This window comes from Equus asinus, chromosome 4 (genome assembly GCF_041296235.1).
Source record: "Equus asinus isolate D_3611 breed Donkey chromosome 4, EquAss-T2T_v2, whole genome shotgun sequence".
Taxonomy (NCBI): Eukaryota; Metazoa; Chordata; class Mammalia; order Perissodactyla; family Equidae; genus Equus; species Equus asinus.
Window position 1 is genome coordinate 140,678,016 of NC_091793.1, and position 27,069 is coordinate 140,705,084.

The 27,069-nt window shown below is 45.1% G+C and overlaps 1 protein-coding gene across 10 annotated transcripts in view; it reads left to right on the forward strand.

Annotated features, from left to right (window-relative positions):
• Positions 1-11,240: 11,240 nt before the first annotated feature.
• ADAM23 (ADAM metallopeptidase domain 23) overlaps positions 11,241-27,069 on the forward strand; it is a 158,073-nt gene continuing 142,244 nt past the window's right edge. For 9 of the 10 annotated variants that reach the window (XR_011503018.1, XR_011503019.1, XM_070508462.1 and 6 more), the window contains exons 1-2: positions 11,275-11,771; positions 12,944-13,161. Coding sequence is in view for 8 of the 10 variants with exons in the window: in XM_070508462.1 (XP_070364563.1) it covers positions 11,558-11,771; positions 12,944-13,161 (432 nt within the window). In the remaining 2 variants the exon portion in view is untranslated. Of the gene's footprint in view, positions 11,772-12,943; positions 13,162-27,069 lie in introns of all 10 variants that reach the window. The other variant, XM_044768334.2, reaches the window with a different exon arrangement.

Here is a 27,069-nt window from a genome sequence, read left to right on the forward strand (position 1 = left end):
GCAGCCCAGGGTTTTGCCAGTTTGGATCCTGGGAGTGGACCCAGCACTGCTCATCAAGCCATGCTGAGGCAGCATCCCACATAGTAGAACCAGAAGGATCTACATCTAGAATATACAACTATGTACTGGGGGGCTTTGGAGAGAAGAAGAAAAAAGAAGAAAGAAAAAAAAAGATTGGCACGATGTTAACTCAGGGCCAATCTTTAAATTAAAAAAAAAACATGAAAAGTGCCTACAAGGCAAGGATGTCCTCTCTCTCTACTCTTTTTCAACATTATACTGGAAGTTCTAGCAAATGCAATAAGACAAGAAAAGTGAAAAGAAGGTATACAAATTGGGAAGGAAGAAATAAAACTGTTTTTCTTTGCAGATGGTATGATCATCTATGTAGAAAATCCAAAAGCATTGACAAAAAACTGTTGGAACTAATAAGCAATTACAGTAAGGTTGCAGGATTCGGCATTAATATTCAAAAGTCAATCACTTTTCTATATACCAGCAATGAAAAGTGGAATTTGAAATTCAAAACACAATATTATTTATATTAGCACCCCCCAAAAATAAAATACATAGGCATAAATATAACACAATATGTACAAGATCTACATGAGGAAAACTACAAAACTCTGATGAACAAAATCATAGAAGAGATATTCCCTGTTCATGGATAGGAAGACTCAGTGTTGACAAGATGTCAGTTTTTCCCAACTTGATCTATAAATTCAATGCAATCCCAATGAAAATCCCAGAAGATTATTTTGTCTATGTTGACGAAACTTATTCCAAAGTTTATATGGAGAGTCAAGAGACCCAGAGTAGCCAATACAATACTGAAGAGATGAACCAAGTTGGAGGACTGATGCTACTCAACTTCAAGACTTGCTATAAAGCTACAGTAATCAAGACACTGTGGTGTTGATGAAAGAATAGACAAATAGATCAATACAACAGAACAGAGAGCCCAGGAAGAGACCCACGTAAATATGGCCAACAGATCTTTGACAAAGGAGCAAACGCAATTCAATGGAGCAAAGATGGTCTTTTCAACAAATAGTGGTGGAACAATTGGACATACACATGTAAAAAATCTTATACTCTTCATAAAAATTACCTCAAAATAGATCACAGAACTAAATGTAAAATTCAAAATTATAAAATTCCTAGAAAATAACATAGGAGAAAACCTAGATGGCCGTGGGTATGGTGATGACTTTTCAGATACAACAACAAAGGTACAACACATACAAGAAATAGCTGATAAGCTGGAGGAGTTCATTAAAATTAAAAACTTATGCTGTGCTAAAGACAATGTCAAGAGAATGAAAAGAGAAGCCACAGACGGGGGGAAATATTTGCAAAAGACACATCTGATAGAGGACTATTATCTAAAATATAAAAAAAAACCTCTTAAAACTTAACAATAAGAAAAAAAACCCCTCAAATTAAAAATGGGCCAAAGATGTGAACAAACACCTCACCAAAGAAAACACACAGACGGCCAACGAGCACATGAAAAGATGCCCTACCGCATATGTCAGCAGGGAAATGCAAATTCAAACAATGAGATCCCACTACACACCTATGAGAATGGCCAAAATCCGGAATACTAACAGCACCAAACGCTGGCGAGGACGTGGAGCAGCAGGAACTGTCATATCATGCTGGTGGGAATGCAAAATGGTGCAGTCACTTTGGAAGACAGTTTGGCAATTTCTTACAAAACTAAACATACTCTTACCATACGATCCAGCAGTCATGCTCTTGGTACTCACCTAAAGGAGTTAAAGACTTACGTTCACACAAACACCTGCACACAGAAGTTTATAGAGCTTTATTCATAACTGGAAAAGCTTGGAAGCCACCAAGATGTCCTTCAGTAAGTGAATGGATAAAATAAAGTGCGGTACTTCCAGACAGTGGAATATTATACACTGCTAAAAAGAAATGAACTATCAAGCCATGAAAAAACTAGGAGGAACCATAAAATGCATACTACTAAGTAAAAGAATCCAATCTGAGAAGGCTGCACGCTATATGACTCCAACTATATGACATGCTGGTAAAGGCAAAACTATGGAGATAGTAAAAAGTTCATTGGTTGCCAAGAGTCGGGGGAAGGAGTGGTGACTAGGTGGAGCACAGAGGACTTTTAGGGCAGTGAAAATCCTCCATAATGAGGGACCTATGTCATTACACGTTTGTTCAACCCGTAGAATGTGCACCACCAAGAGTGATCATCATGTAAACTATGGGCTTTGGGCAATTATGTGTCAATGCAGGTTCACCAGCTGTAACAAATGTACCACTTTTGGGGGGGAGGATGTTGATAATGGGAGAGGCCATGCATATTTGGGGGGGATAGGGAAAATTTCTGCACCTTTCCTTCAATTTTGCTGTGAACTTTAAACTGCTCTAAAAAAAATTGTCTTATTTTTAAAAAAGTCTCAAGTAAGGACTTGATTGCCACACTGAGCCAAGCAAGTGCGCCTGGAAGGTGAGGCGCTGCGAGTGGTCCATCTCGGGTCAGGTTCCTGATTCGAAATGAACACGCTATGGCTGGATTTGAGGAGGAATGAGGACAGCTCGAAGTATAGATGTAGTCATGGGACCGACTTCTCAGAATGTTTCCAGAAGTGGGGAGATCTCTGAGCAGGCAAAGCCCCCCAAGCAGCATTCACTACAAATTAATTTAATGCCGTGTGTGGTACTACTTGTTATTTGTCCAAAATTTCTCCCTCAAATTTCAGGCGCTACCCCTTCATTAGAGTATTTTAGGACTTGGATGGTTACGTTCACCTTATCTAAACTCTTCATGGTTTTAAAGTGTTTGAAAATATCCTCTCTCATTCTTTATCTTGCCAGGTGATAACGGTTCTTATCTTTTTAGGTCGTTCTCATCTGGTAACAGCCTGGTCTTTTACGATGCTTTTTTCTGCATCACGTCTAATTTCTTCATAGGGCTCATACATCATGGTTTGCTATAATTTTGATCATATTTTCTATTTGGTTATCAATGTTGTTTTGTTGGCCTTTTTAGACGTTGTTTCATTCAAGAGACAGTCAACTCCACAGTCTGTTTCCCATTTTGGTGTTGAAGGAGTGAGTGCGTGCGTGTGTGTGTCTCACCAGCTGTAATTTGGATAATAACCTCCGTGTGCAGCGATGTTCGAAGGTGAGATGTATAGCTATTGAGATATATAAATAGTTTAGATTATTTCTTTCCAAAACTTCCTTGTTGACCTCGGAATTCTCTCATTAGTTCTTTGGCCATGTCACACAGCCTCCGAAAATTTGTTTACAGTTTTTCTCAGTTCACCCAAACATTTCGTTATGTGGAGGAATTTGTTTTCTGTAACGCAGGGCGTTTCAGCATGCAATCTATCCCTCAGACAGTTTATCAGAATCGCAAATAAAGAGTCTTAGACCTGGACTCTGCAGAGTCTAGTGTTTGTCTTTTCCTTCTAGAGAAGAGATTGTGTGTCTCCATCATTTGTTTCCTATCTCTGACCTGTGTCTATGTCCATGACATGAATGGTCTAATTCCACGGCAATCTAACAGAAATAATACAGCCAGGTCAGCTTTAACTTATGAGCTGCAATATAGTAAATGACAAAAGGTGTGCAAAACTTGTTATCTGATCCAAGGAGCTATATAAATGTTAGCCGTTCTTTTTGCCTTAGAACAACAGGATGAAAATACGTAACGACTGCTGATCAGGGTTTAAGCTTTCCTAGTTATGTCTTTAGAAATCTGAACATGCTAATATGTTGGAAAAAACAAATATTTTTATTTGATAGGAGTGAGATTAACAAATGTTGCTGATTATAATTAAACTAAATTTAATGAGCAGCTATATGGGTTAATTTAAAACTTAGAAAAAATAAAATCCTCTGGTAAGTGAGAATCTTGGCCTTCTCTTGTGGAGTGCTACTTCAATGTAAGAAAAAAGTGTCTGGTTCATAATTTTCTTTAGGAATTGCACAAATAATGTACAGAATGGCTGTATTCAAAAATCTCTAATGTAAAGTTAGGAATGTAATGCAGAACAGTTTTGTGTATGAATCAATGTGTCAGTGGCTTTAAACGGACAAAAATAAAATTTAAAATTGCATTTATAGCCGAGTGCCATGATTTCAAAATATTCCAGGTCATCTGAAGAGACTGGTCAGGTGTTTCGTTTGGGGTAGTGGTCAGAGAGACTCCATGGCAGCAGTGTTTGTCAGCTCTGGTTTAAACAAAGTACATTGCTGGAGACATGTGGACTGGGTAGAGGATTGAGTTATAGTCATCTTTGGGTGAATGTTATTATTAGTTGATAGATGGTGTGTGTGAGTCATTGTGGTGTGGTTGGGAGTTTACGCTGTGGAGTCAGGCAAACATGGCCCCGGCCAGCCCTGCTTCTTTGCAGTCATGTGACCTTAGACAGGTTGTTTAACTTCTCGAAGGCTCAGTCCCTCGTCAGTCAGGATGGGAGTCGTAATCAGAGCTCCTTCACGGAAGTGCACGAGGAGTAAATGAGGGCGTCCAGATAAGGTGCTTAACACAGTATCCGGCACACGGTGGGTGCTGCATAAACAGTTCCTCCTCCCCCTCCTCCTCCTTGTTAGCATTTCACTTTTATTATTTCCTGTGTTCTTTTCTGTTTCCCACCCAATTTGGGACCACCTAAAACATGATTTAAGAAGCTGCAGTTGTTAAGTTCTTAAGACATCCTGAGGTTATTGCAAGCAACTCACTGGATGAGAAACTGTACCTCAGAAATCTGAGTGACACAAAGACAAGAGCAGTAGGACAGGAGGTATCTGTTGGTGGGGGTTCCCTCCGGAGGTGCGTGGGGCCTCGCCACAGGTACTTTCCTCCGTAATGCAGGACGAGGCTGCTTTGTGCCGCCAGCTCTGGGCCTAAGAGGAACTGGTGAGCTCACAGCCGTGTCCTTCCTTCTCTTTACAAGCAAGGTCGTGTGGGAGCCTGGAAATGAGTTACACCACAGACTGACGAGAATTTTTGCAAGTCACTTTTTTTTTTTTTTTGAACAAACCATTTACAAAGCACAGTGGAAAGTACTGGAAAGCCTAGAAAATGGAACCCAGAATCCAGCCCAGCTCAGCCACAGATAGGTGTGACCTTGGGCAACAAGCTTACACTCTTTTCCTACAACTGTCCAACAATGGGTTTGAACTGGGTGATCTCAAAGGTAACTTGTGGGTCAAACATTCTCTAATTCTCATTTTCTTGGATCCTGCAGCAATTATACTAAACGAGTTTTCAGTCTTTATCTGTTCAAGGTTACCTTGCTGCAGGAGTAGAGACAGGGAAGAAGACCTCGGGAACAGGCTGGGACTGAGTGCAGGGTTCCGGTTCTGCTGTCGAGCAGCTGTGTGATCCTGGGCGATCCCTTTGTGGGATCTGCCTCCACCCTGGCTGCACAGTCAGTCAATCTGGGAGTATTTTTAAACACTAACGTTGGACCCCATTCTGGAAGATGCTGAATACTCAGACAGCGACGGGTCATGAAATCGGTCCAGTGACCTGCATGTGCAGCCAGAGTGGAGGTCCCTGCAGAAGCCCGTGAGCCCAGCATCCTCCCGTCCGAGACAGAGCTCCTTGGAAGGGTAATACCTGCCCTCCCGGGATCAGAGAACTGAGGAGCAAACCAAGGAAAGAGATGAAAGTGCTTGCGATGTGTGAATGCATGGTAATTATTAAAGCAGACATTATTAAAGGGCTGAGCTTTCGTTTCTGTGCAAACGGTATATTAGTTTTGTTACTGGGGTTCTCGTCTTTTCAGATAAAATTTGCTTCTGCCTCTAAAAGTAGCTGAGGTTCCTCAATTAGTTAGTGGCAACTTACCCCTGCAGAAACTCCCGGTGCTGCTCTGTGACCCAGTGTGGGCTTAATAACTATGTGTTGACTCAGTGATTATTCTGAATAAACACAGTTCTTCCAAGTTTTGCATAGCATGTGTCGTCACCACACATCATCATGACGTGCTTGTTTATCCCCTCGTATGACAGCTTGTAAATGCACCAAACTGTGGGACGAACGAGCCTCATGTTTGCGTAGTGGGAAAAAACAAATTTGTCTTATCCTGTCAGAAATTCCTAGTTAACCTTCATTTAACACAATATCTTTTAAGAAATTAATTGTAGGTTTCTCCAATGGTTATCTTTCTTCAGAGATTTTTACACTTTGACACTTTGATACATTTTTGCCTGTTCAGATATTCCATGAGACGCGTCTGTGACCGCTGCAGTTTCAGTAATAAGTGCTTTTTCTTTTCCCAGTAGTGTTGGGATAAGCCACACCTTGACTTCTGAAATTGGCCCACTGTGGTCTACGCTTCAGAACGAGCAGAGGTGTGTTTAGCACAGCCTTGCAGGCTTACTTGTCATTACCTTGAAGGTCACCTGAACCATCAGGTGCGGCCCCGTGTCTGTAGGATGCACTCGTGGCCTCACGGCCGCTCCTCGGGATCGAGTGCGAGGGGCACAGGCGGATCACAGGTGACGACAGGCTCCAGGAAGGGCTGTCCCCGCCTGTGCTGCTCCCTCGTCTGGCCTGGCACGGCTGCAGCATCGAGTCAGCATCTCCCTGCTCACCAGAAAATACATCTTGGCGAAACAAAAGTCTGGAATCTTTTCAGTATGTGTATTTTTTCTGACATTTCCCTCCATTGTCTAAGTCTTGGAATTATCTTTAAACAGAGGAATTCTTTTGTCTTAGGAATCCCTTCAAGTGATGAACATCTGTTAAGACTTAGGCAACTTCTTAATGATTGTGCAAAGAGTTAAATCTCAATGAGGAGCCGGCTCTTGGAGTTAGAGCCATGTGTATTGTTGCACACGTTTTTCTGCTCAAAAGCATAGAAGATAATGCAGTTGATGAAGAATTTTAACCTTAAGATATATATATGTACATATATATAACTATGTATATTTATATATAGTTAAAAATGGTAGGTTGATAAACTAGGGTCTGTAGCCTGCATGATTTTTACATTTTTTAAAGGATCATAAAAAAAATAGAATATGAGTCAGACACCATATGGCACATGAGGCCTAAAGTATTTACTATCTGGCCCTTTATAGAAAATGTTTGCTGACCCCAGAACTATGTGGAAAGTACCATAATAGAACTCACTTATTTTTTACTTTCATCAAGAGGTAGGCTGTCTTCTTGGGCTGAGAAGCCAGAGTATGGAATTAAGAACATGCAGATTGTGATCTGCTGAATGAGGGGCACAAGCTGCCCACACGGGGTCAGCAGGTAGCTCCCCGGCATCTGAGCTCCCACCTTGGGGAGGTGAAACCCACTGGCTTGTTGTAGTTGAAGGTGTTGTTTCAATACTCCCACACGGAAGAAATAAAGTTGCAGGGTTTCTTATTTACAGACCCCAAAACAATGATGGGGGAAGGGCGGTCCTCCATCCCAGGTCACGAGCCAGCAGGAGATGGTGAGGAGGGGAGCAAGCGCCTGTTACTTAGGAGGTGGTTCAGGCGGATGTCACTGGCTTTTCTTGGGCTCAACTCTAAGTGGTCATTTTAAAAGGTGCCCTGAGAAAGGCAAAGCAAGGACTTAGAGTGGGAGGCCTAACTCAAGCCTTATCTCAGTGTGCAGACTCGGTGTGAGCAGGGCTGTCATACTGTAAAATGCCTGGGCAGCAACTTAGAAAAACAGAAGTTGTTGTTCTCGTCACACTTCTTTCCTTGGAGGTATTAATTTCCACTACTAAAAGCGGTCTTCACAGCCATTGCAAAAAGATGGGAACCCCCCCTAACGACTCTAGCCGAGCTGCCCCAGCCCGCCCGCGGACACAGCTGCGCCCTGTGTTCCTCGTGTGGCTGTCTGTGGCTCTCCCTCCCTGGGCTGCTCCTCAGCATTGTCAACCTCCACCACTTCACCACACACCCTCTTTGACCTTGGCCGCTTGGCCACGTGGTGGTGCCATCCCCATGGCCCTTGTGCATCTGCTTGGCTATACTGATCTCCGTTCCTGCTTTCACCCTCCAAGGCCCCTCCTCTGAGATCCCTTTTTCTGCCTTCTCCTCCAGAATCAGCCTGTTGAGGCAGATGCCATCCAAATCTGGTATTTCTACCCCTCCCCTGTACTCGCTCCTGTCCAGGCCCAGTTTTCTTGCTGGCGTCAAAGGGGGTCCAGTTCTGCCCCCTGCAACCAATGGTAGCAAAGAGGGGACTTCTGGTGTCCTCCCTCACCAGACCAACGGGACCATGTGGGGAGCAGTATGGCTGCCCCATCCAGACCCTGCTCGCACACGCTCTTTATTGTGCTCTCTTACTGTCCACATCGCTCCATGCGATTTCCCTCCTGTGGACCGTCTGGCCTCTTGCCTTCACTTACGACTACAGCAGATTTCCACGTCTGCCACTTAGACCAGGCCACTCCAATGGTCCCCGACGCCCTGGGACCGGGCACACATATCTACCAGAGCTATCACTCAAACTTCTGCCACATTCCTGTCTTCATCCCAGTCCAGCTTGCTGAATCCCTCCGACTCCTACCCTCAAGGGCCCCTCTACTCAGCACCCATTTATCAAATGCCAACTCCATTTCAGGTACAGTCGTCCCACGGTATCTCAGGGAATTGGTTCCAGGGCCCCCGAGAATACCCCAATCTGCGGATGCTCAAGTCCCTCAAATGAAATGGTATAGTATTTTCATCTAACCTACGCACGTCCTCTTGTCCTTTAAATCATCTCTGATGACTTATAGTACCCACTACAGTGTAAATGCACATGTTCAGTACAGACACAGCCATCATAGGCCTTTCGATCTGCGGCTGGTTGAATCTGAGGATGTGGAACCCATGGAGACGGAGGGCCAACTGTACTCTGCTGGGCTCTGGGCATGACCCTCAGGGATGACCAACACACAGCCTAGCTCTCAGTGTTTCTTTGACAGAGGAAAGAAGATAGGCACAGACACGAGTACAGAGCAAAGCAAGAGCTGCTGACTGACACACTTATTCAATATTACAAGACCACAGAGGAAAATAATTAGAACTAAACTCTATTACAAACAAACTTCCAAACTGCCTGATGAGAATATTACTAACTCTGACAAATTAACCACTTACAGAAAATTTGATTCTGTTTCTAACCTTCCCTTAAATATATGGTTTAGGGACCAAACTTCCGGTAACGTTTTCTGATGATTTACTTCTTCTCTGACTCACTGTCTCCTTAACTGATACATTATCTTGCCTCCAGCCATGTCTGTAAACATGAAAGTTCTGTAAATAAATGCAGTCTTTTGATTATAGTGCAAAAGACAACATCCTGCTTTGTAAACACTCCTACTCCTTATTGGAAGCTGAATGGAGTTGTCATTCTGTTCCCCGCGTGCCTGGAATGGTGGCTTGTGACTGGCGGGTGTGCAGTTGGTCTGCGTTGACTCACAGCTTTATTTTCTGGGACTGGCTTTGAGAGGTTGCCACTCAGTTGCAAGAGATGCCGTTCAAATAACTTTGCGTCTGAGCATCTTTCCTCTTTCATTTCCCTCTCCCTTCTCATTCCTTGTACAACTCCTTTTTCTCCAAGCCCCCTTTCAAGATATTATTATATCAAATAAAACTTGGGAAAACCTAGCCAGGACATACTTATCTAGAGGGAGACGCCCCTGAGAGCACTGACCTGCTAGCAGGAACCGCAGGGAGGCGGGCGGTTCACCAGCCTGCCCCGTGTGACTCCTCCTATGTGAGCCACCCACTCGTTTATTCATTCACGACATATTTTCTGAGAACTTTGTGCCGCAGACACCATGCTAGGATCTAGGGACACAAGATTGAGCCAAAAGGAAAACTGTTCCCACCCTCATTGGGGGAAGGTGGCATCAATTACAAGTTTACATGAACAGGTGTGTGACAATAATTAATATTCTAGTTCTGATAGAGAGAGGAAGAGCTAATTTTAGTGTTTAACCCCTGACAGCTCTGTGATCTCTGGTCTGTGTGTGTGTCTGTCTTTCCCTCTCTCCCTCTTTCTTCTTTGTCACGTGCGGATAGAGAAGATGGCCAACAGCACTGCGTTCTGTCATTGCTCTGGTGCTGTATGCCCACATTCTTTCTTTCGAGGGTAGAATTCTTGATCTCCACAAAGTAGATGTTATTATCTCCATTTTAAATACAAACAATGGAGGAAGACAACGTTGTTATTACTCAGACTGTCATCGGGAGGCTGAATAAACGAAGGCTTGCATTATGGGAGTTTGGGGGCAGAACTATGCCACAGGCCCTAATTTGAAACCATCAGATTTAGTGGCTGCTACCCCACCTCATCAGGGACCCTGGATTTACATTTTTTACAGCAAGAGAGAAAAATTTCCCTTTTTCTGCAAAAGTCAGGACTGGATCTCAAAATGTGAAATGTGTCCTTCCCAAAGCATGCCCACCCACGTGGTTGACAAGCGATGGATTTCCCAAGATAGCTGCCACACACTCGGTTTCTAATCTCCGTATTTCTTCCTCGCCAGAATTTCTAGACCGTTCCCGAATATTCCCAAGTCACACTTTCTGGACTTTTGAGCAAGCATCTTCCGGCCTAGTCGGCTGTCCGCAAAGCCCCTAGGCCCAGGCGTGGGGACAGGGCCGGGCGGCGCGCCCAGCGCCGGGGACTCCTGCGCAGGAGGTCTGGCTCCTGCGACGCGCGAACGAACGTGCTTCCCAGCCGCGGTTCCACCCGCTGCCGGCGAGCTGAATGAGGAGCAGCGCTATTTTTACCTCCCCGGCTGCAATCCTTTAGATTTATTTGCAGGAAGGAAATAAATACAGGATGAAGACGGAAATGCTTGGCTTTGGTTTTTCCCGAGAAGGAGGAGGTTGGAATAGGAGGGGGTATGTGAGGTCCGAGGTAGTAGAAAAGGCAGGTCCATTTCTCTGCTGATGTTTCCTCCAGATCATCCTTGTCTCTGGCCTGGAAGCTCCCACACTCCGCTCTCTCTCCCTCTGGCTAATCCCTGACTGCCAGCTTCCCCCTCCCCCGCCCCCACCTCTGGAGGTGCCACCGTCACCTCTGATGCTGCCTGGGTTGCTGCATCACTCTGCTGATTTTTTTTGTGTGTCCCCCCTCCACAATGAAGCATGCGCAGTGCGTCCGTGCCTGGCAACAGCACCAGCATCAGCACCAGCACCAGCATCAGCATCAGGACCCGAAGTCGCGCTCGGGCGCGCTCTCGAGGGCGGGGCGCACGCCCGCGCTGCGCGTCCCCGCGCGCCGCCTCAGCATCCTCAGCCCCAGCAGCAGCCCCCGCAGTCGCTGGAGCGGCCGCGCCCGCAGCAGGGAGGGAGGAGCATCCGAGGAGGTTCCAAGTTGGCGGAGCGGCTGGGACCCCCGGACTCTTCGGCGGCGGCAGCCCCAGGAGGGGCTGAGTAGGCGAGCAGGGGAGGGGGCGCCGCCCAACCCCGAGCCCAGAGCCCGACACGCTACCCGCGGCCGTACCATGCGCGCCGAGCCGGCGTGACCGGCTCCGCCCGCAGCCTCCCGCAGCCCAGCCCGGCGCCCTCGCCGGCCACACCGAGCGGCGCCCAGGAGCTATGAGCCATGAAGCCACCCGGCAGCAGCTCCCGGCGGCCGCCCCTGGCGGGCTGCAGCCTTTCCCGAGCCTCCAGCGGCCCCCGCGGCGGCCCCGCCGGCCCGGCGCCTGCTCGCGCCCTGGCCCGCGCGCCGCCCTGCCGCCTGCTCCTCGTCCTTGTCCTGCTGCCTCCACTCGCCGCCTCGTCCCGGCCCCGCGCCTGGGGGGCTGCTGCGCCCAGCGGTGGGTATGGCCCCGGTGCCTTTGCCTGGCCTCGCGCGCGGGCCCCTGCAGAGGAAAGCGAAGGGCGCGCGGGTCCGTGCGCTCTGGACGCGTCCCTGGCCCGGCCTGTCCGCGCCTCCCTGCCGCCCCTCCGCCTCAGTCGTTCCCGCATACCCGTTCATTCCAGGTCACTTTTTGAAGTCTGTTTCTGTTGCATTCACTAAAAACCCATTCCAGTTACTGTCGGTTCCGCTGGAAGGCGTTTAGTGGATGCGGGGTCCCTTAGCGATCCCGGGGCAACTTGGCTGTGGGGAAGCCGGTGGACGGGAAATGCGGCGAGGGAGCAGGGTGCCTCCTGGGTGGTGGAGCCTGCATAGGAACGCGAGGGGATGTGCTGATAACTGTGGTAATGTGTTGTCTCCCCAGACTGCTTCCTGGCTTCTTCACTGCTGTTGGAGTTAAGATGGGGGAGGGAAACTTCGGGGATATAAACCTTTGGTTTGTATTTTTCAAAGCGCTGGTCATTATAATGAACAGTTCATATAATGTTCAATACATTGATGATTGGAAATCGGTGAAGGCGGAAAGCTGGCTCGGCAGGAAAAATCAAAAGGAGTTGGAAAGCTGCCAGCATCTGTACCCCTCCATGGCAAAGCATTTTTGCTCATCTCAAAGTTAAAAGGAAAGGGAATTTGTCCATTTTGTTAGATGCATCAATTAGCATTCCGCGCCCGTGAATGGAGCGCTCCAGCTGTCTTAGGAGCGGTCTTAGCTCGAGGATGGGGTGCTCCCGGTCAGAGTCCCACTGAGCTTCTGCAGACCGGAGAAGGGGTGGAGGTGAGGGGCAGAACCCGTGAGCGTCTTCACCTAATGACTCTTCCTCCAAGTCCATTGTGCCCCACCCTCCCCGTTCTTAGAAGTGCATATCTGAGACTAGTTAGACATATACATATAAAACATGAATCAAAATGGACTACATTTTGATTTTTGCATGAGCCTTCTGGGCTGTTAACCTATCCAGGCTGTTTCATTATTGCAATAACTTGCTGTACCGTGTCTCTACTTCCTGCCTCCTTACAATTAGGAAACTTTGACCATTAATGGAAAAATTCATTTTCGTACTTTATGTATTTATAGGGCATATATGTGCGTCTTTGTGTATGTTTATGCCACCTCTCCACCTCCCCCCCCAGCTCCGCATTGGAATGAAACTGCAGAAAAAGATTTGGGAGTCCTGGCAGATGAAGAGAACACATCGCAAGAGAACAGCAGCAGACACATCAGTCCCAGCGGTGGGCTGCAGAAAGAGATCACGCTGCCGTCCAGACTCGTGTATTATGTCAACCAAGACTCGGAAAGCCCCTACCATGTTCTTGACACAAAGGCAAGACACCAGCAAAAACACAACAAGGTAGGCAGGGGCGGGGCAGGCAAAAGTGGCTGCCATGAGGTGTCTTCCTTTGATTTGATTTTCTGCCAGAATCTGATTTCACAAATTTTACTGCAGCATTTTATTAGGAAATCAATTAGTGTTATTATGGGGGGAAAACTGGAGGGAATTAACCTGGGATCTACCAGGAGAGGAATGCTGTTTGTTTCTCTTCTCTGACTCTAACCTGGAATTGGAATTTTCTTACGACCTTCTAAGTTGAGCAGCTGAAATGTGGTCCATGTATCTTTCAGGTGCATTGGACACTGAACAGTAGTTAAGTGAATAGTTTGTGGTCCTCACTTGTTTCTGTGAGGCTTTATGTAAGGGTGCAGCGGCTGGCCTCCCATGATAGAACCTGCTTCCATCTGCACACTGAAGATTGCTGGAAGAGGCTTGGCTGCAGATTCCCCATCGGTCTTTCACTTAGAAATTGTGTTTAAATTTAAATAACTTCTTTCTTTCTTTAATTTATCGATAGGAAAAAATATATTTTCAGTAGGTAAACAATTAGTTTAAAAGATTATGGTAAATATAAACCAACTATTTATACAATATTTATATAACGTAGGGAGCAGTTTTGGTCAGCATAATCTTTCAAGACTTTATCTCCATTCATTGTGAGCAGTTACTTTACTTTCTGGTTTGTTCAGAAAGTGGCACTGAGTTTTAAAAAGGCATTCAACAAGGGGCCAGCCCGGTGGTGTGGTGGTTAAGTTCACATGCTCCACTTTGGCAGCCCCTGGTTTGTGGGTTTGGATCCCGGGCATGAACCTATGCACCACTCATGAAGTCATGCTGTGGCAGTGTCCCACATACAAAATAGAGGAAGATGGGCACAGATGTTAGCTCAGGGACAGTCTTCCTCAAGGAAAAAGAGAAAGATTGACAATGGATGTTAGCTCATGGCCACTCTTCCTCACCAAAAAAAAAAAATAAATAAATAAATAAAAAGGCATTCAAGAGAAGATGAAGGTGCTTACTATCCAAAGAGTTTAAGGGACCTCTTTTCCTGCTTACTATTCCTTATTTGAGTTAATAATATTTAGGACCCCAACCAGATTTACGCAATGGCTTATCAGTGCCTCTGTTCTTTATCAGGAGCAGAAAACAGAGTCTGTATGTCAAATATTTTACTTTGGACTGTAAGCTGTTCAGTTGAGAAGAGCAGTAAATATCTAAACATCCAGGATTTAGGAAAAGTATTGTTACCACAAAAAGGGCACACTCTTCTCACCATGAGACAAAAGCCAATCTTTAAGATGGTGGCAGAGAAAGGGCATTTTATTAAACCATAAGCTAACAAATTGGAAGATGGCTGACTGATGTCTGAAAGAAACATCTTAAGGGGGCACAGAATCTTGAAGCAGTTCTATAGGCCAGTGGGTTATAGGGGAGGGGGTGGGAATGTTGACCCTCTGGTGTCACAGACTGGAAGTGGCCACACCAGATCTTCAGTTGTCACTGATGTTGGCTGTCAGCACAGACTCTCTGTTTGGGGATCATCACATTCCTAAGGAACTCAAAAGAACGAAGTTATCGCCTTATGGTACCTGGGAGGCACATGCACAAGCAGGGGCCATAAAACCTACAGAGCAGGTGGCTCTCCTGGAGGGTGCGTGTCCAGCTGGGTTAGTTAGTCAGAGGTCATGCAAAGTTACAACATGGTCTCTTTTCTACAATGTGGCTTCCCTTATGTCAACCTTGTGTTGAGCCTGTATCGGTATCTGTGGTTTAACATCATTGTTTTTATTAATTTTCTAAAATATAGGTAAGTGGTAACAGTATTTATCCCCATTTTACAAATGGAGAGTTAGAAATTGAAGGCTTTTTGGTGATTTCCCCAAGATTATAAAACAGCTAGTATAAAATTCGAGAGGCCTGAATATTTAATTTTTGCTATTTTTTTACGAGTTGGTTTCTGAGAAAATGCTCCCTCCACATTGACTGATATTGGAGACCGTAACTTTGTTGCGCTGTATTGTGACGTGGCTGCCCCACCCTGGCTGCGATGCATGGGTCTCTCTGCTCCCTCTTCCCATCTGCCCCAGTTTAACTTAGTGGTTGATCCTGGATCCTGTCTACCCATTTGTCTTGCCCATAGGAGGAGGGGGTGGTGTCTTTGAGGAGCAAGAACCCAAAGCCCTCTTGACAAAGGCACTGAGACCTGCTTTATGGCTGTCCTAGTTCAAGAAGCCTTCTGTGGTTAAGCGGCAAGTTCTCAAACCCCAGTGCCTTTGCACAGTGTTGGAGGAAGGAAAAAAAGTCTGTCTCAAAGCCTATTTCAAAGAATCCTCAAACTTTCTTGACCTGAGCCTTGAAAGAAATGTCAGCAGAACTTTTCTCCAACTCAGGAGTCAGAGGCTGCGACTGAGGCTGTCTTCTGGTCGAGACTTATGTGGTGGTTCTGTTTGGGGGTATGTGGTTTGACTATGATAGAGCGGCATTTCTGTGATAATAAGTTTTGTCGAAACGTCACCCACCACTCACTTAGAAGAACTGATTTCTCACGAGGGGACACACACTCGTTGTTGGAGTGATTCTGCCACTCCACTCCCCCCTGGCCCCCACCCACCCTCCTCCCCCATGGCCGAGTTTCTTTTATCTCCAAAAAAAATGTTTGCACAGAAATTACATTTGAAAGCATTTTTCTTTTTTTCTTATTAGTTTAATTCAACAAACATTTGTTGCACATTTCTCATGGGCAAAGTAGTATGCTAAAGATTCAGAGATAAGAGATAAGAGTACAAGGATGAGTGAGACATGGTCTGACCTTCAGGAGACACAAAAAGGAGATAAGCAAGATTCTAAAACGTGCTCCTTACACGTGTAAGCAGTGCTCTTCTTATACGGTGGGTTCCCTGAAATTTCCCTCTGTGTTGCACCGTTTCCCTCTTACTTCTGATGTTAAGCATCTCCTGAACTAGTTGACAAAGCGTTCCATATATTTTCTGCTGTATCTGAGGGTGACTTGCGTAATAACAGTGATGAAAAGTCCTTGTCAGTTCAGCTGCTTTACAAATGTTCCAGGAGGAGGCAAAGTATAGGATTTCATCATTTTTGCTTTTGTAAAAGAAGTATTGATTTTAATATCTGTATTATGTACCTTTTTCCCTCCCCTGACTTCATTGTGCTCCAGCACATTTTAATGAATGCCTAGAAGTGCTGAGTCACTGTGCCTTCTCATAGATCCCTGGATCGGGGGCAGAGGTGGAGAGGGAAGTCCTCAGATATAGGCTGCCAGGCAGAGCCCCATATTTATTCAGTGTCGATCGGGCCTTGTTACTTTACAGCTTTGAAAGTTAAAATGTTCATTAACTTTCGAAATTGCTGAGTTTCGAAAGCAGATTGTGCAAAGTACCTCTGTAATACTAGTGTTTCTGAAAACCTTAAAGTTTTCTTTGTCAAAGATTGTGTAGGAATTCTTATCTTCAGATAGGGTGATGTATAACTTTTTGTCCGAACTGCACTGTTTTAGAGTGAAAAGTGGGCACACTTAACAATTATGCCAGAATAGTAGGCGTCAACCAAGATGGTCGAGTGCAGAATATGGTCCCTTCAGATCTAAACAGTTGTGGTCCTTGAATTTTGGTGCTTACCCGAATTCAGGTTTCTTTATAGATAGTTTTATTTTCTGATGATTTATTGTAAGTTTTTTCTTACTAGCTGGGAAGTCAGTTTACCACCACGTAGAAGTATTAAGGTCAGAATTGGAAAAATTTAGTTTTGCTTTGTTACAAAAACTTATCTTAATTTGTAGAGACTTTTACAAACATAAATGGAATTTTATGATCACTAAACATAAGCATTTTATTAACCATTAATGTAATATATTAACAAAATGGACCATACATTTAAAAATAGGGAGAAACAATTTAGATTAATTAACTAATTCCTTCATTCTGAGATAATCCTATGAGGTCTGTTCCTAAGAAAGTTAATGAACCTGTAGGGGAGGAAAAGCAGTTTTCCTTCTACCCTCTGGGTTCTTGGCTGAGACACACCCTGGAATAAAAGACAGATGAACAGGAGAAAAACACAGACGTTTAATCCCTCCTGTCTAATTGGGAGCTACCCAGGAAACAGATAACTCTCCAAAGTGGCCCAAGCCATCACCTTAAATAGTGTCTCCATCGGAAGACGAAAGAAGACGTTGGGGGTGGGGAGCCAGTTGTGGGAGGTGAGCAGGAAAAGCACAGTAAACAAAGGTAAGTGGTTATGCAGACGTAAGTCTGTGCCTTCTCCACTGATAAGAGCTCCTAGAGATTCAGAGTCATCCTTCTCTTGCTGGTAGTGAAAGGGGGACCTCTTACGAATGGAGATTTCCCTTATAAATGCAAATGTACCGTACAAAAGGGTAACTGCTGCTCAGTTTTCAGAGGTTCTCCTCTGTCTCCTGTTTCTTAAAAATAACCAGCCTACAATAACCCTATGCCAAAGAGGCATATTTTGGGATGGTATATTCTGTTCCCCTTCAAATCTTTTCCTGAAACTTTCCTTTAGTCAAAAATTGCTTGCCCTGTATCCTACTGCCTTAGGGTTCTTTTCTCTTCCAGTTGGAAAGGGATGGAAGAGGTACACTGTGCAGAGCGCAGGGTTTGGGGGAGGATGAAAGTCATCTCCTTTGACTTCAGTTGGCCCGGCGTGCATACAGCTCATTCCACCACCCCGAGGTCAGAGAGCGAGAAGAGAGGTGTTTAACTGAATTTAGATCACAATGATTGTTATTACTTCTTACTGTACTTCAGGACAAGGCTGCTTCTACATTTCTTGACTGTCCAGAAACCAACTCGTCCATTGTTCTTGGTGTGGGGCAGCAGAAAGAGACATAGGGTCCTTTCTCAGAATTGGTCGAGTGGTTATAGGATAATACAACCATTGTTTTGGCCTCCGCAGCCTTCGAAAGCCTTCCAGGTCTTCTCGCGCAGTCATTGCAAAGTGTAGTGTGTAGAATTCAGGCTTGTAATGCCTGGCAGATAGTACGTTGTCAGTAAATATCTGTGGAATGAATTGATGGTTGAAAACTCATATGTTAGAAAGAGTGCAGTGCTTTCTGTGAAAATTTCGTGTTATGATCAAATTGACATTCAAAGGAGGCTCAAGTTACTGTTAAGCATTTTTGGCCCTGTGACAGATCAGTAAGAGAGAGAATTTCGGTTTTGAGTTTTAGCACTGCATAAATCACATTTACTGTATGCTTACATTACCTAAAATAGTGAAAATACTTATATTAACACTTCTTACATATCCTCATCACTGTCACCCACCACTGATGGGATGAAGAGCTGACCATGTGGTAGTTTCTGTCGTTGCCGTGGGTTAATTGTCAGTGGTGGAGCAAGAGCTGTCCACTCACACAGTTTCCAGTAAATCAGATGTACATCTGTTAGGGTGTTCAGTGCTGTTTGGTTCTGCAAACGTTTATTGAATACCTGTTTTGAATCAGGCGCTGTGACAGACTCTGGGAAAGCGATGAAGAGTAGCCCTCAGTCCCTACTCTTGTTCACAACTTGATGGGTGTCAGAACCGAAGCAGCTGGTGGCGTGTGGTTCATGACAGTGCTGTTGGCTAGTTGTAGGAGCAAAATGCTGTGGGCACCCAGGGCAGTCAAAGAAAACCTCATAGAGGAAGAAACAATTGAGCTGGCCTGAAGGAGCACTTAGGAGATGGGTTTCCCGGAGGCGGAGAAGGGAGGAGGGTGGAGGGAGGAGGGTGGAGGATGAGGAGGCAGGTGGGGAGAGGGTGGAGGAGGTGGAGAGGGGCCCAGAGAGAGGCAGGGGCAGAGGCTCTGGCCTGCTGGGAGGCAGTAGGGAGCTCAGCATGGCGAGCGTGAGAAGGGAAACCCACATGTGGGAAATTTAAAAGAATCATGCATTAGGGTCGCTTAAAAAAAAAACTCACTTAATTCCGCTAGAAACTCAGGAATGTACATGTTTAGAGATGTAGCCGTTGACATTTATGGGTAGCATCTTCAGAAAGGACAGACGGCTGGTAATTGGCAGACAGAGGTAGGGTCTGAATCCAGCTCTCGTCCTTGGCAAAGCCCATGCTGGAGAGAGAACAGGTGGTGTTGGGAGAGGCGGGCAGTGGGTGTGAAAGGCTGTGATGACTGGGAGGAGGTTAGGGATTGGGACTTATTTCCTAGCAAATGGTTGAGTCCGAGAAGTCAGGAGGTGAGCACATTCCCGACTGAGCGTTGGTGGAGGGTCAACTCGGCGGCTCCTCAGGGAACTTACCTTCTATGGGAGGAGACGGGCCATAAACACGGCAACAGCAACAACAGCACGAAGATTTCAGGTATTGACAAGTGCTTGAAGAAGATAAAATAGCGTGCAGTCATCCCCTTTATCCATGGGGAACATGTTCTAAGACCCCCAAAACTGCAGAGGGTACTGAACCCCCGATATACTGTGTTTTTCCTATCCGTATATACCTAGGATAAAGTTTAATTTATGTCAGGCACAATAAGAGATTAACGGCAGTAACTAATAATAAGATCAAACACCGTGACAATGCACTGTGATGACAGTTGCCATAGACCTCAGCAACCTCATGCTATTTTCTTTCTTTCCTTATTAAGTCGAGAACTTTTACCTTTTCACTTAAAGGAAGCCCTTTTTGGCTTCTCTGTGGCACATCCGAATTGCCAGCCTCACTACTCTTGTACTTTGGGGCCATTGTTGAGTACAATACGGGGGACTTGAACACAAGCACTGCGATACCTCGACAGTGTATCTGTTAACCCGGACGGCTACCAAGTGACTAATGGGTGGCATATACAGTGTGGATCCGCTGGACAAGGGGTCGATCCACCGCCTGGGTGGGATGGTTCGAGATTTCATCAGAATGGCACACCATTGAAAACTTATTAATTGTTTATTTCTGGAATATTCCATTTAAAATTTTTGGACTGCGGGTGACTGAGGGTGACTGAAATCGTGGAAAGTGAAACCAGGGATAAGGGGGCACCACTGTACATGTTAGCGAATGGTGGGGGGTGGGTGGTTTCTCTTGAAGTCAGGAGATTGGGTCCCTGATCTTGGTGGAGTCACTCCTCTTGGCATAGGGTGGGCAGGGCTGTTTACTTGAGTCTCCCCAGCTCCTTGTTGCCTAACACCCACCCTTCCTATTTCTGGTCCTTGCCTGGCTTGTAGGCGTCAAAGTTAGGACTCTAGCCTTTCATTCTTCTCTCTCGTAAAGTGTGGACCGTTTTTGATCATCCACCCTGGACTGATTTGATGACCACCGTGCTCTCCAGCAGTCTGCAGCTGAGCTGTGCTGTTGAAAGTCTTGCTTCAGTGGGTGTCCCTACCTGGTGTTGTCTGCTCTTTCTGGGTTGACTCATTCCTGCTAACTGTGTAACTACCAGTGTCATTCTGTCTTCACTTATGCTCAGGTTTTGTTGACAGATTAGGCCCCTGTCCTTCTCTCTACGGCCAGTCAAAAAATAAGGAGCATTTATTTGCCCGATGGTGTCGCCCAGGTTGGTGGCGTCCCCCAGGCTGAGAGTCAGGTCAGAGGAGGAGACCCGTCCTTCCCGCCTTCCTCGTTCTCCTCAGTGGCCCCGCTGTTTGCCTAGCCATCTGAGTGAGCCTCGGGAGTCTTCTTTGACTCTTTTCTCTCCATCTTCTGTCTATAAATAGTCGCTTAATAGAAACTTGACGTTTCTCCTTGGCTCCGTCCCTCCTCCTCTCTCTGTATGGTGTTCTTGCCGTCGCCTCGTCTCCCTCTATGTCAATCCATCAGTCCCACTGCTGACAGATTAATCTTCTTGAAGCTCTTGTTCCGTCACGTGACTCCCTTTGCCCACACGCAAGAAGCGTAACTGCAGCTGGGAGAGCTTGACTCGTGGGTGCAGGGCTGTGAGACGCTCTGGAGAAGAGCTGTGGTCCCCTTCTCTGCACCATACTCCCGTTCCGCTTCCCTCCCAGCATTTTTCCAGGCCTGTTTACCCACAGGTCGGACCACGGCAGGAGGTAATTTTGTCTGGATGATTCTGTTCACAGCTGTCCAAGCTCTGGGGTTAGTTATGGAAAACTCTTGCCGTTAGTGGCAACAACCTCATCTGTCAGTAATGCGTCCTCAGGCTATTGTTTCAGGTTTAAATGCTGTTAAATTCCTGCTCCAGAAGATCCCAGCATCCCCATCTTTAAGATCTGAGGAATTAATTGCTCCTCGAGTATAAATTTTCCAAATGAAAGTATTTTATTCCTCTCAAAAATGTACATATTCGGAAGGCTTTGTTCACAGAAAATACTCAGTTTGCAAATGACCGGGGTACCCTTTAACCTTATGAAAGTCTCCTTCATTCACATAATTGATTCATTCAGAATCCACTGAGCGTTTCAATTTTTGCAATTTTATAAAAGAGTCTTTGTGTTTAGAATTTATATAAATTCAGTGCAATTTTAATCAAATCTAATGCTAAGAATTCTATTATAAGAAGAGTAGATCCAGTTATCCTATTTTACTCAGAATAATGAGAAGTTAAAAAACAATCATGTTCATTCATAGCAAATTAGGGTGAAGTTTTTGCTTTCTGTGGAGTAACATGAGAGGTGCCTTCTCCATCGCCGGGCACCCAGCCTGGAAGAGAGCCAGACCTGTGGGTCAGCTCAGTCTCCAGAGACGATTTGTCACATAGGTATCTTCTGTGGCTAAAGACTGGACAGACGCTGCTCTTCTGGAACATTACAAATTAATAAATTCAAGATCTACTTTCAAATTTATTGGGAAAGATACTTGTTTGTTAACAAGATCTACATTTATGCTAAATATTCTCTAAACTTACTATTTAGTAATGAAAAGGATGGAAAATCGAATAAGGCTCCTCTACTGATAGACACTGATTACAGAGAGTTAAGTTCAAACAAATGAATGAACAGAAGTGTAAGCAGGACCTTCCCACAGTGACTGCCTTGCTCTTTAGCTTTGATCTGTTATTCTAGAGCTGGGGACGTTCACCTCTCCTTATCAGCGTGGCGGCGTCCACTTGAGGGAGTCATCCTGGCCCATTTTAATCCTAGGTGCCGAGTGGGAACAAGATAATTGCGTGCTCCTGGACCACCTCCTTCTGCGCTCAGTGGCGCTAGAGATTAACTTCCGAAGTCAAATCTGTGCACGCCTAGAGGCATATCAAAAAAAACATTCCAGAGCCATGAAGGAATTGATTTTTTTTCTTTGAGGAAGATTAGCCCTGAGCTAACTGCTGCCAATCCTCCTCTTTTTGCTGAGGAAGACTGGCCCTGAGCTAACATCCGTGCCCATCTTCCTCTACTTTCTATGTGGGATGTCTCCCACAGCGTGGCATGCCAAGCAGTGCCTTGTCCGCACCCGGGATCTGAACCAGCGAACCCCAGGCCACCAAAGCGGAACGTGCGCACTTAACCACTGCGCCACTGGGCCGGCCCCAAGAAATTGATTTTTGATTATCTGCTGAGTTCTGGCATCTGTCCACTGCTCCCTTTCCCATCGTGTGGACATTCAAGAACCTGCTGTACCAGGTTGTGGTCTGGATCGCCTAATTGGGTGCTTTGTGCTGTCTTTTAATTGTAAATGGGCTTTCTAATACCGTATTCTATAGCAGTTAATAGTTGTATTGCAGATGGCTCCATAATAATATAAATCACTTGGTGCCTAGGAGTGGCCCCCGCCCTCCATGTGTCTCCTTGCTGTTTGCCTTTTCAGCTAAGTAGAATGTATTCAACCGGCTTGCACCTCCTTCTCTGGATCTCAATACTCTCTACAGAGGAGTGCAACTCAATACACTGGAAATAACAAACATAATATTTTGCCTTTGCAGTGAACCTACCCGTTTATCAAGGCATGTTCATATCTGTGATCTCACATGGTCCTCACAGCAATAAAACAAGTTTCATTATTAGATGATCATTATTATTTCTGTGTTCTAGATGAGAAAACTAAGTCCAAAGGGGTCAGGTCAATTGCTCCTCCTGGGAATTATTGGCGTGACCAGAATGACCAGACCCTTGGTCTGCAGACTCGCAGTCCTTTGTTCATTTGTCGCACCACATCCTGGGTTGGACCTGCAGGAAAAGGGAGGTTTCTGTGCCTTTTAGATACCTTTCCTCTGGATGATAAGGACCTGTGAACTAACTACACCCTGGGTTCACAGCCACGCACACACCTCCCCTGGCCTTCGCTGCCACCAGTGATTGTCTTGTCTTTTTTTTTTTCCTCAATGAGTACTCCAGATAAATAATCTTGTTTAAAATGCTAACATTTTTACAACATTTTGCTTGTCTGCTTACTTTTCGTTGTTGGTCTTCCTTCACTTTCTTTTTCCTCCATCGAATCCCCCTCCTTGTCTCCTGAACAAGGGGGTTTGTGTTTGGTGATTCCAAATTGTATGTTAGACAGTTGGCCATTCTAGGAAAGCTTTTCTGTTTCTGGAAAAATAGTTTCAAATATAGGAGTCTGCAGCCTGAAGAAATAGGTCTTCGAAACAAGCTGAATTTAGTTAAGAGCTGGTTAATTTGCCCTTTATTTTTCACTAACACCTAATTTAAACTTTTTGTCAGTGTGTGATAACCAGCATTCCTCCACAGACAGGATACTGTTTCAGTGCAAAGCAGGGAAATTGGCATTTTAATGACACAGCATGAGCATTTAGTTGTAGGATAAATGTGATCTGTGCCAGGCCATTTAGAAAGTCAGATATTCTTTCAGGTTTCTTACTAACTCCTTTGGCACATAGTAGGGGGACAGTGTTCGAGAGTCAGGGGTCGGGGGCTCTGACAGATCTGCTGACACCAGCTATTTAAACTCTGGCAAGTTACTTAGCCTTTCTGAGCTCCGGCTTTCTTATCAATAGCATGGGCATAATAATTATGCCCACTCAGAGTCTGCCTGACCAAAGTGGGATCACTTATGTAGAGTGGTTTGCATGGTACCTGCATATAAGCAGTGCCCAGTAAATGTTACCTCTTAATTGCTGACCAGAGGCCTAGGGAATCCAAGTGGGGAACTGCCCTTTTATGAATAAAGAATTGTGTTATTAAAAAAGAGGATGGGTTCAGAAGTAGGTGTGAGGACATTGTGAGGAGGGCTGAGTCTCAGGGTCTTCCCGGCTAGTGGAGGACTCACGCAGGAGTGAATGCTGGGGGCCCTGCCGTGATGTCTTAGGGGCTGTGGTCCTCGAAATCAGGTCGGGCCAGTAACGTGTAAACATGGTGCCTGTGCTCTGGTGGCAGAGGAGGTTTCCCCAAACCTTGGCCTATCCTCAGGGCACTCCAGGGTGGCATGGAAGCAGGCACCTGGGTGGGTTGTAAGGGCAACTGTTATTTTTGTAGAGTTGATGGCCAAAGTGGGTGTGGTGTGGCACCAAATACTATAAATAGCACACATTTGTAGGATAATTTCCCTAAGAAATGTTCCAATTTGACATCACCCACCTCTCTTTCTTCTCCCCTCAATTCCCTAAACAAAACAAAACCCAAGAAATACTTTCATCTGCCATTAATAGTTTTCTGGCTTTGGAATGAACTGTAACAGTTATGAAACGATGACAAATAGAACAGTATGTAGACCTCCCAACCAGAAACACTGAACAGGGTAAAAATATCAGAAATACAATTCTGTTTTTATTTGGACACTGGGATATTATTAAACATGCTATGGCCGGGAAGGAAAATTTGGGGCTTTGCATCTCAACCAGGAAGAGTTCCTACACTGCTCCCCTCCTCTTGTAAATTATGGCTGAAGACGGTGACCTCTGTCAGTGCACACAGTCGGCTAGTGACCTTGTTAATTGCTCTGGGCCACCATGTGCAGTGTGATGGGCTTCATCTCTGTAGAACGGTCGGGCCGCGGTGACAGGCTCGTCTCACTTTTGGGCAGTGTAAACGCAATCACTCGATCGCTCGGAATTGGTGGGACACTGGGAGACACTCTTCTTATTGTTGGCTTTGCGATGGTGTGTAAACCCTTTCTTGGAAATAGTTAACTCTTATTCTTTCCCTTTCTAATAAACCATAGCTGTGTTTTTCTTTTTATTCTTCTGTTTGGGACATTAATCAATTTAAGACCTACTGAGGCATTTTAGGATTATTACCCAAATAGTGTATTTATAAACTATCCTGTCTGCCTATCAGATCTTAAACTGTTCCATTTTAGTTTTCTAGAGTTCTTGGAGTTCCCCTGACATAGTTTAACACCCTAATGTGTTAAAAGTTTGTAAACTTATTTGACCTATTTGTGTGAAACACTAATTTGTGATGTCACATTTGAGAGTCTTGGTTTTTCTCAGAGAGCAGGGTCTCTCCCTTGACACCCAGACTTACACACCCCACTAGTTATCTAGTATCTCCACCTGGGTATCTGATAGGTCACTCTCTCCCACCGCCCCCACCGGCCTGCCCTCCCGGTTCCCCATCTGAGTAGATGGAAGCTCATCCTTCCCGTTGCTCAGGCCGAGTCTTTACCCTTCTCTTTCTCTCAAGCGTGACTTCAAGCCATCAAATCTTCAGTGCTGTCCAGAATCCGACTGAGTCTCCATTGTCGCCAGCCCGGTCTAAGCCACGTCACCTCTCGCTTGTATTGTTAAAACATCTCCTCGCTCCTGTCCTGCCTTCTCTCACCCCGTCATCCTGGCTCCTGTCTGTTTTACACCCGTTGGGACGGTGATGCTTTTCAATACTGATTGGGATCACGTCACTCCTCAGCTCGTAACATGCAGGGACTTCCCGTCTCACTCAGGAACTTTCTTCTCTCCTATCGTGGTGTGGTCACTGATGACAAGTGAACTCCTGCTGGTTGTTGCAGTTGGACGGTAGGAAGCGCTCTTTATGTTTGTGTGTTTAAGCACACAACTTAGAAGGACTAAGAAGATTTAAACATCACTTTCACTCATGGCTTAAAAATATTAGAATAAATAGGCTTACCTACTTTCTCCCATACACGTTATAATTTAAAAATTTGATTTTCCTGTTTTCAAATCATAGACCATGCAATTAAAGTGGAATAAGTATTTTTTATTGTGACAATAAAAAACAAAACAAGACCTAAGACCCAAACATATTTATTGACCTTGTGACAAGTTCAAGATTACCTTTCGTTGTCCCAAAATGTTTTTGATATGTCAGTGGCTTGTCAAAAGATTATGCTTTCTTGTTTACTGGGGAAGTAGAGATGATGCTTCTGAGGTCAGCAAACGGAGGGCTACACGAGGAAGGATTATTGGTGTAGTGGAGGACCATCACAGGGTTTTCTCCATGCCGGGCAGTGCTTACACACTTTTTGGGAGCTGGGGAAATTGCCAGAGGCCAGTGAAGAGCAGCTTCCCCGTGGTAACAGGAGTCTCCACAGCATTTTCGGAGGGGGCTCTTAGGTCAGAGCTATATCTTCTTTGGAGAAATGTCTTTTACTTGTTTTTAAATCAGGTTGTTTGGTTTTTTGCTGTTGAGTTGTAGTGGTTCTTTATATATTCTGGATATCAATCCCTTATCAGATATATTTTGTCTTATTCCATGAGTTGATTTTTTTACTCTGTTATAGTGTAGTTTGATGCACAAAAGTTTTTAATTTTGAAGAAGTTCAACTTACCTATTTTTTTCTTTTGTTGTTTGTGCTTTTGGTGTCATGTCCAAGAAATCATTGGAAAATCCAATGTCATGAAGCTTTTCTCCTATATTTTTTCTAAGAGTTTTATAGTTTTATCTCTTATGTTTAGGCCTTTGGTTTATTTTTAGTTACTTTTTGTATATGGTATAAGTTAAGGGTCTAAATTCATTTTTTTGCATGTGGATATCCAGTTTTCCCATCACCATTTGTTGAAAAGACTGTCTTTTCCCTATTGAATGGTCTTCGCACCCTTGCTGAAAATCATTTGACCATACATGCAAGGCTTTATTTCTGGGCTCTTTGATCTAT